The following is a 9880-nucleotide window of genomic DNA, read 5'->3' on the forward strand; positions in this document are numbered from 1 at the left end:
TGAGAGGATGGTGCAGTGGGATCGGGGATGGTACCACAGGTGAGTGGATGGTATCACAGGTAAGAGAAGGGTATCACAGGTAAGAGAAGGATATCACAGGTAAGAGAAGGATATCACAGGTAAGAGAAGGGTATCACAGGTAAGGCGATGCTCCCACACCTCTGCAACTCTACCACATTCGGGTTTCACTCACACACAACACCTCCGACGTACAGCAAAGTTTGCCCGGAAAATTCGAACACTACCACGATGCAAGGCAGCGCGTGGCAGGGATCCGTCGGGACGTCGCGACAGACGACAAATCCGAGCCCATCGCAGATGTGAGCGGGCCAGGCCGCCGTGGAGGGCGGGGGGGGGGGGGGGGGTGGGCGGCGAGGCCCATTCAGGCCCCGCCACTGCCCCCCTCCCCACCCTCCGCTGCAGCCTCATCGCCTCGCGACTGTCGCGACACCTCCCGCGCCGCCTCACGGAGCTGTCGATCTCCGATTGGCTGTCTGCCACGCGACGCTGGAGCTGATTGGTCGGAGACAGCGCGGCGCCGGCGCTGATTGGCTGCTGGTTTGCCCGCCTTTGAGGGAGTCCCTGCTCTCAGACCGTGCCAGGGTCCAAGATGGCGGCGGGCGCGCTGTGGGTGTGGGGGCTCCTGGCGGGGCTGGCGGCGGTTGCTGAGGGGGGACCCCGCACTCTGGTACTGCTGGAGAATGGGAACCTTCGGGATACGCATTCCATGTTCTTCCGCAGCCTCGCGGGTACGGGGAAAGGGAGAGGGGGAGCGGGGGAAGGGGTTGGGTGGGGATGAGGGGGAGAGGGGTTGGGGTGGGGGAGGAGGTTGGGGGGGATCTGAGGGGAAGGGGTGGGTTTGGGGTGTCCTGGTTAGGATGGGGGAGGAGAATGGGGTGGTCTGAGGGAAAAGGGAGTGTTTGAGGTGCCCTGAGGGAAAAGGAGGCGTTTGAGGTCCCCTGGTCACTGTGAGGGATGAGATTGTGGTTTTCTGAGGGGAAAGGAGGTGTTTGGGGCGCCCTGGTTAGGATGGGGGAGGAGAATGGGGTGGTCTGAGGGAAAAGGGAGTGTTTGGGTGCCTTGGTCGGAATAGGAAAGGAGGTTGGGGTGCCATGAGGGGAAAGGGAGTGTTTGGGGTTCCCTGAGGGAAGAGGGGGTGCTTGGGGGTCCCCTGGTTGGAATAGGGCAGGAAACTGGGGTGACCTGAGGGAAAAGGAAATGTTTGGGGTGACCCGAGGGAAGAGGGTCTGTTTGGGGTGACCTGGTCAGGATAGAGGAGGAGATTGGGATAACCTGTGGAAAAAGGGAGTGTTTGGAATCCCCTGGTCACTGTGAGGGATGAGATTGGGGTTTTCTGAGGGGAAAGGGGGGTTTGGGGTCCCCTGGTTGGAATAGGGGGAGAAGATTGGTGTGAACTGAGGGAAAAGGGGATGTTTGGGGTCCCTGTGTCAGAACAGAGGAGGATATTTGGGTTACCTGAGGGAAGAGGGAGTGTTTGGGGTTCCTTGAGGGTAGAGAGGGTGCTTGAGGTCCCCTGGTAGAGAATAGGGGAGGAAATTGGGGTGTCCTGAGGGAAAAGCGAGTGTTTGAGGTCCCCTGGTCACTGTGAGAGATGAGATTGGGGGTTTCTGAGGGGAGAGGGAGTGTTTGGGATTCCCTGAGGGAAAAGGGGGTGTTTGGGGTCCCCTGGTCACTGTGAGGGATGAGATTGGGGTTTTCTGAGGGGAGGGGGAGTGTCTGGGGTGGCCTGGCTGAGGGAGCAGATTGGCATTCCCTGGGTGAGAGGGGGTTGTTTGGGTTCCCCTGGTGAGAATGAAGAAGGCAGAGGACCCCTGGCAGGGTGAGGGAGTGAGGGGGACCCAGCACAGGCCTGAGGGAGAGATTGGGGTTCAGTGGGGTGAGAGGGGACAGCTGGAGGCCCCTGCTCAGGCAGAGGGAGGGGATTGGGGACCCTGTGCTGGGCTGAGGGAGGAGATGGGGATTTCCTGGTTGGAGAGGGGAGTGTTTGGGGTGCCCTGGTCAGAACTGGGGAGGAGGTTGGGGCTGTTCTCCCTGTGTTTCGGGTCCTCTGCCATGTTGGTCCCCATTGATGTGTGACAACATCCTTCAGTGTGACAACTTGAGAGATGGGCTGATTGCAATGGGATGAAGTTCAACAAGGCCAAGTGACGGGTCCTGCCCTTTGGCCACAACAACCCCCTGCAGCGCTCCAGGCTGGGCACAGAGTGGCTGGAGAGCAGCCAGGCAGAGGGACCTGGGGGGACTGAGGGACAGGAAGCTCAACAGGAGCCAACAGTGTGCCCAGGTGGCCAAGAAGGCCAATGGGATCCTGTCCTGTATCAAAACTAGCGTGACCATCAGGCCCAGGGCAGTGACCCTTCCCCTGTACTCTGCATTGGTGAGGCCACACCTTGAGTGTTGTGTTCAGTTCTGGGCCCCTCAGTTCAGAAAGGATATTGAGATGCTGGAGCGGGTCCAGAGAAGAGCAACGAGGCTGGTGAAGGGACTGGAGCACAAGTGCTGTGGGGAGAGGCTGAGGGAGCTGGGGTTGTTTAGCCTGGAGAAGAGGAGGCTCAGAGGTGACCTCATCACTGTCTATAACTACCTGAAGGGAAGTTATAGCCAGGTGGGGGTTGGTCTCTTCTCCCAGGCACTCAGCAATAGGACAAGGGGGCACGATGGGCTCAAGCTCTGCCAGGGGAAATTTAAGTTGGATATCAGAAAAAAATTTTTTACAGAGAGAGTGCTCAGGGATTGGAATGGGCTGCCCGGAGAGGGGGTGGATTCACCATCCCTGGAGATTTTTAAACACAGATTGGACGTGGCGCTGGGTGCCATGATCTGGTAAATGAACTAGAGTTGGACCAAGGGTTGGACTCGATGATCTTGGAGGTCTTTTCCAACCCAGTCGATTCTATGATTCTCTATGATTCTATGACTCAGCATGGGGGCTCTTCAGGGCATCCATCCCCTTGGGTTTGTATGGGAACCCCCTGGTGCTGCTCACAGAAAGCCCCTAGGGCAGTTTTTCCAAACCACCACTGTTTCTTGGGGAAATAAAATGCTGGATCCTGCCATGGAAAAGTTGTCCCTCTGTGCCACGGCTGCAGACAGGGGCTTCGACCTCACCTTCCGCACCGCGGACGACGCCGGCCTGTCCCTGATAAAATACGGGGAGTTCCTCTACGACAACCTCATCATCTTCTCCCCATCCATAGAAGGTCAGTGCAGGAGGGGCAACTCCAGCGCTCTGGAGCTTGGTGGCATTTTTGGGAGGGGTTTTCCAGCTGTTTTGTGGATTTTAGTGAAATCTTACACTGGGGATGTTACCCAGTATCAAACTGCAGCTCCACACGGGCTTTGAACGTGGTCCTTTCACTGGGGAGGAGCAATTTGGTGATTTACTGTGGTTTAGTTCTGCCAGGGGGTTATTTCTGAGCACTTTTGATGGATTGTTGCTGTGTGCCTTCAGATTTTGGTGGGAACATCAACGTGGAGACCATCACTGCCTTCATCGACGGCGGGGGCAGCGTCCTGGTGGCTGCCAGCTCAGACATTGGTGAGTGCAGGTGTGCCATGGGCAGGACTGGCTGGTGGCAGCCACCGAGCTCCTGCCACAGAAACAGTCAGACAGCACAGCTGTGCACCTCAGGGTCTGATAAATGCTTTGAGTGACGTGTTCAGGGGGAGTTTAGCTGGGCAGATCCTGTTGCTCCTCAGGGTTTTGCTTTTAGAGCATTGAACACGTGAATTTAAAGGTGAATTTAATTTCTTTGGAGTTCATGTGAGGTGTGGTGGGGAATCTGGTGTGTCCCTGCAGGTGACCCCCTGAGAGAGCTGGGCAGCGAGTGTGGGATTGAGTTTGATGAGGAGAGGACAGCAGTGATTGACCATCACAACTATGACATATCTGACCCTGGACAGGTAAATGGGTTGTCTAAAGAGTGAAGGTTTAGTGATGGATCCTCTGTCCTTGTTCTCCCTTTTTAACTCCATCCCTTTTCTGCTCCCCCACCTTCCTCCCAATAAAGTGGTAAATACTCTGTGTTGCAGCATTCAGATCCTTCAGATTGTAGTTTCAGATTGTCCCTGTGTCCCAGGCAGTGACACCGTGACTGACACCAGTTCTGGACCCCTCTGAAGTGTTTGTGGGGGAATTTCACCTCTGGGTGAAGTGTGTCAGACCCTGAGTGTGACACTTCTGATGTGGGAAGGGAGATTTTCAGCCCCAAATGTTCACATTGAGGTTTTCAGATCAATATAAAGATTTTCAGAGATTTTTAGGTCAGTACAGAAACACACACAGTTCTGCTTTATTTTCCCCCTCATCTCATCTAGCACTTTAAAATCAAACCCTATACCAAGGTCTGAGCTAAATATGTTGTGCTAATTTTTATTTAAGTTAAACTGTTGAAGCAGTGTGTGGATTTGAGGATTCTGATTTAAGGATTTAAGTATCAGCCTGGTTTAAGAATGAACATTACTGAATCCAGGGAGGTAAAACACTGCAGGTATTGCTGTTCTTACCAAAAGGCAGTTTGTGTGTCCTCCTGGATCAGTATCAATTTCATTTAATCATAATTAAAAATGCTGGGTGTTTGCTTTTTAATCAGACTGCAACGTTCATCCAACAGCTGTGATTGTCTGTAAGAATAAAATTAACTTTTAATTGAGAAGCTGCTGGTTGTCATAGACCCTGACACCACCCCAGCCCAGTCTCTCTTTTCCCAGCACACTCTGATCGTGGCAGACACGGAGAACCTGCTGAAGGCACCAACCATCGTGGGGAAGGCAGCTCTGAACCCCATCCTGTTCAGAGGAGTGGGGTGAGCAGGAGTGGGGGGACATGGGGGGGTCAGGAATTGACCCCAGGGTGTCACTGGGAGCTGAGCGTAGGTGTCTTGGTTTGGGATAAACAACTGCCAACCCCCCCAAGCACAGAGAGAAAAGCCTCCCTCCTAACACCAGGGAAAGGGAGGAAAAGAGAGGGGAAAGGAAAAAAAACACTTCAAACTGCATTTATACTAAATCTACATATATTTTTACAGAAAGAAAGAGACAATTAGAAGAGAGTACAAATATACACTCACACAAGTCTGCAACAACAAGTTCCCCACCTCAACTTCATAACGAACACACAGATTCTACTGTCCTAACTCCACATTACTTAAGAAAAACCTTATTCCCCAGGGAGACAAACTTAAGCAGAAAGGAGAGACCCAGAACAACACATTTTACTTTCCTGAAATACCCTGTGAGCCAGTGGTGGGCCTGGTCCTCTCCATCCCCCCTGGGACAGCATCGTGTGTCCTCCCAAGAGGAAGGCTGAGAAGTGACTGCCTTAACCACTCCCACACTGGTTCCTACTTCCCTGGAGATGATGTCATAATGTGGTATGGAATACAAAGTTACTGGCTAGAAGAGGTCAGCTGTTAGCTCAGCTCAAGTCAGCTGACAGCTTCGGCCTAGTCCAAACTCCAGAGCCCAAATTTAGGCCCACCTAGGTGAACCCATAACAGTAGGGGCACTCTTAACATGAGCTTAACAAATCTCTCTTGATTTCAAACAAAAATAAAAGGGAACTCCTCAGAGGAGTTTAGTTGTTGACTTAGGAGTGGCTCCTAATAAATTAGTGGAGTTTGACCATAGATCTTGAGGAAATATTTAGTTTCTTGGCCCAGCCAAAGGGTGAGGAGGTCTGTGGGGTGGAGCAGGTGTCTGGATATGCCTCTGGGTGGGGGAGTTTGGGGGTCTTTGTGCTGCTCACCGTGGCTTTCCCTGCAAGGATGGTGGCTGATCCCGACAACCCGCTGGTGCTGGATATCCTGACTGGCTCTTCCACTTCCTACTCCTTCTTCCCAGATAAGCCCATCACTCAGGTACACTCCCTCACCTCCTCTCCTATTTTGAGCTTGACTTTCACAATTAATTCCCTCAAATTTCAGCACTTTGGGAAAATCCTGGAGTGTCTGATCTTCTGATTGGTTTTGGAAGGGTCAGGCTGTTGGCTGCTTCCCAGTGTTGCCCTGGGAGTCTCCCTCTCTGCTCTCTGGAGGTGGGAAGGTGTTCTGTGTGAGGGACACTGAGATCAGCTCAGTTGGTTAAAACTTGGCTGTAATCATGCCAAGGTCCTGGGTTCAATCCCCTGTGTGGGCCATTGACTTAAGAGCTGGACTCGATGATCCTTGTGGGTCCTTCCAACTCAGAATAGTCTGGGATTCTGACACGTGTCCTCAACGCTTGGGAGGAGAGGCCAGACTAGGTCAAAGTGTCCCAGCCAGGGTGGGAATCTGACTCCCATTCCTGCTTATCTTGATCCTCTTGGTTGCAGCCTGTGCACCCCCAGCCAGACTGTCCCACCCCACAGCAAACCCTCTCTGTTTACCCCCACACTGACCCCTCCTCCCGCCCCGCAGTACCCGCACGCGGTGGGGAAGAACACGCTGCTGATCGCGGGGCTGCAGGCCCGGAACAACGCCCGCGTCGTCTTCAGCGGCTCCCTGGACTTCTTCAGCGATGCCTTCTTCAACTCTGCCGTGCAGAAAGCGACTCCCGGCTCCAAGAGGTGCCTTGGCTTCCTGGCATCCCTGGCTCAGGAATGTTTGGGGAGGGGTTTGATGGCGGAAGGCCTGGGAAACAGGCAACAAGTGTTTGTGCTTTGGGAAGGAGCACAAAGCTTGCAGTAAATCGGGGTGACACCTTCTTTAGCCTTGTGGAAAAACGAGCTTTGGGAAGAGGTTCCCTTGCTTTGTGTTGCTCTCCCTCTGCTCCCGGTTTGGCTCTGGCACGTGGGGTGTTTCCTGGGCTGTCTGAGCCTCCCTTGCTCCGCAGGTACTCACAGACAGGTAACTACGAGCTGGCTGTGGCGCTGTCCCGCTGGGTGTTCAAGGAGGAGGGCGTGCTGCGCGTGGGGGCCGTGTCCCACCACCGCGTCGGGGAGCTCGCACCGCCCAGCGCCTACACCGTCACCGACCTCGTGGTGAGGCTGCGGGCACGGCACGGGCAGGGGGGCACCGGGGAGGTGCCTTGGGGTCAGTCTGGGAATGCCTGGGCTTGGGTGGGTGTGGGAATGCCTGGGCTCGGAGCGGGTGTGGGAACGCCTGGGCTTGGAGTGGGTCTGGGAACACCTGGGCTCGGAGTGGGTCTGGGAACACCTGGGCTCGGAGCGGGTCTGGGATTGCCTGGGCTTGGAGCGGGTCTGGGAACGCCCGGGCTCGGAGCGGGTCTGGGAACGCCTGGGCTTGGAGCGGGTCTGGGAACGCCCGGGCTCGGAGCGGGTCTGGGAACGCCTGGGCTTGGAGCGGGTCTGGGAACACCTGGGCTTGGAGCGGGTCTGGGATTGCCTGGGCTTGGAGTGGGTCTGGGATTGCCTGGGCTTGGAGCGGATGTGGGAACGCCTGGGCTTGGAGCGGGTCTGGGATTGCCTGGGCTTGGAGCGGATGTGGGAACGCCTGGGCTCAGAGTGGGTCTTGGAATGCCTGGGCTCGGGGCAGGTGTGGGAGCTCCTGGGCTCGGAGCGGGTCTGGGAACTCCTGGGCTCGGAGCGGGTCTGGGAACACCTGGGCTTAGAGTGGGTCTGGGAACACCTGGGTTCGGAGCAGGTGTGGGAACACCCGGGCTCGGAGCGGGTCTGGGAACACCTGGGCTTAGAGCAGGTCGAGGCGCGTTCTCAGGCGCCGCTGGCCGGTTTGCCCCAGGAGTACAGCATTGTCATCGAGCAGCTTGCTGACGGCAAGTGGGTGCCCTTCAACGGGGACGACATCCAGCTGGAGTTCGTCCGCATCGACCCCTTCGTGAGAACCTTCCTCAAGAGGAACGGTGGGTGCCCCTCACAGGAGCAGCAGGTGCCCCTCACAGGAGCAGCCGGTGCCCCTCACAGGAGTAGCAGATGCCCCTCACAGGAGCAATAGGTGCCCCTCACAGGAACAGTAGGTTCATCTCAGGAGGATTGGTAGGTTCCCTCAAGGGGCATGGTGGGTTCCCCTCAAGAGGAATGTAGGATCCCCCTCCCAAGAGGAATGTAGGATCCCCCTAAGAGGACCAGTAGGTCCCTGTTTTGCCAGGGGACGAGGGTCAACATGAACTATCCAGACACCAACTTTAAATAATAAAGGTATAAATTTACTTTAGTGCAAAACAGCAAAGAATTACAAATGAAGCAAAGAATTTTAAAAGGATAAGCTTAGCAATGCACCCAGTCATAACTACAGAGTGTCTACAGTGATTAAGAAAGATACATCCCCAGTTGCTCCGTTAATACATTCCCATCTTCCAGACCTGCACATCACCTGGGAAGCCCCAGCCACAGGGAAGGGTCAGAGAACCCCTCCTGGGAAAACAAACTCACACCACTTAGTGCAGAAAATTCCTTGCTTACTTCTCTCCTTGGTTTTCATCCAAAGCCTGGCCAGGGCTTCAGAGGAAAATTGGAGTAACTTTGGACCAGCTACTGTGGAATAAAGATAGATACATTCAAATCCAATAAGCCCAGCCCTCTATTTCCATGGCCTTACCCAGTCTCTGAGAAAGATAGATACATTCGTAGTAAATACTCTAATTAAGTGGAATTTTGGCTAATAAGCAGGTATGTGATTACATAGAACATGAGGTTGGAAGGTTCATGTAGAGAGGTCAGCTCTGGCTCAGGGCCTGCTGTTCAGGCCTCAGCACTTCAGTGCAGTGGAGGATCCCCCTCCGAAGGAGCGGTGGGTGCCCCTCAAGGGCAGCTGTAGGTCTGTGTTGCTGCCCCAGCCCCACACTGGGGGTGTTCCCACCTTGCACAGCTCCTCGTGTCCCCCCAGTGTCACCCCTGTCTCGTCCCCAGGTGGCAAATACAGTGTGCAGTTCAAGCTGCCCGACGTCTACGGCGTGTTCCAGTTCAAGGTGGATTACAACAGGCTGGGCTACACCCACCTCTACTCCTCCACACAGGTGAGTTGGTGGGAGCCAATCCCACCTCTGCTCCTCCACACAGGTGAGTTGGTGGGAGCCAATCTCCCCCTTTCCTGGGAGGAAACACCCCCAGGCTGCCCCGCTCCAGGGCTGCTCCGTCCCTCCTGCAGGTGTCGGTGCGGCCCCTGCAGCACACACAGTACGAGCGGTTCATCCCCTCGGCCTATCCCTACTACGCCGGTGCCTTCTCCATGATGGTTGGGCTCTTCATGTTCAGCATCGTCTTCCTGCACATGAAGGAGAAGGAGAAATCCGACTGAGCTCCCTGTGGGAGGAAGAGCCCTTTGCTGGCCCCAGGCAGGGCCAGGCAGCGCTCGGACCCTCCGGTGTGTCCGTGTGAGGACTGGTGGGTGCCGGACACGCCGGGGGGCTGCGTTTGGGCTTTTTGTTTTGACATCTGGGGTGATCAATAGGAATGAAAATTAAATTTGGGGAGGGAATCTATTGCTGAACTGCCTGCAAACCCAGGACTGGGATGCCTCTGGTATTCACTGGTGAGTTGTGATGTCTGTCTTGCTCTGCCATGGGAGTGGGTTGGTTTGGAGTTGGATGGAATTGGAAATTAACTCCCTGATCAAAATAAAGTCTCGTTCCTTTTGCCCTGGATGTGAGCAAAGTGAATTCCTGGTGTGGGGTGTTTGAATGTGTCCCCAGACCTGAGGGGTGTGTCCCCACATCACCTTCACCTGCTCCAGGTGTTCCCAGGGTGGGCTGGAAGGGAACAGTCAGATGGAGCTGAGGCTGGTGAATGCTGGAAGGCAAAAGGGGGAGCCTGGGGTGCACAGGGGGCTTGGGGCACCCTGAGAAGCACAACAAAGGCACACTGAGGAGGACAGTGTGCCCCAAAAGCCACCCTGTGCCCCAAAAAGTGAGCAGGTGGGTTCAGGAACACCCCAAAGGTTCACCAAGGGCCTGGGACATCCCAGGA

At 55.1% G+C, this 9880-nt stretch overlaps 1 protein-coding gene across 1 annotated transcript; it reads left to right on the forward strand.

The window, feature by feature from the left end:
* The first annotated feature begins 473 nt into the window (after positions 1 to 473).
* On the forward strand, positions 474 to 9558 carry DDOST (dolichyl-diphosphooligosaccharide--protein glycosyltransferase non-catalytic subunit). The gene is made up of 11 exons (XM_071575779.1): positions 474 to 749; positions 3111 to 3221; positions 3473 to 3559; positions 3821 to 3924; positions 4732 to 4826; positions 5786 to 5879; positions 6417 to 6565; positions 6832 to 6979; positions 7698 to 7818; positions 8825 to 8931; positions 9063 to 9558. The coding sequence occupies exons 1-11, from the start codon at positions 611 to 613 to the stop codon at positions 9210 to 9212; spliced, it is 1305 nt and encodes a 434-aa protein (XP_071431880.1). The 5' UTR covers positions 474 to 610; the 3' UTR covers positions 9213 to 9558.
* Positions 9559 to 9880: the final 322 nt, after the last annotated feature.

Source organism: Pithys albifrons, chromosome 22 (genome assembly GCF_047495875.1).
Source record: "Pithys albifrons albifrons isolate INPA30051 chromosome 22, PitAlb_v1, whole genome shotgun sequence".
In the NCBI taxonomy this organism is placed as follows: domain Eukaryota; kingdom Metazoa; phylum Chordata; class Aves; order Passeriformes; family Thamnophilidae; genus Pithys; species Pithys albifrons.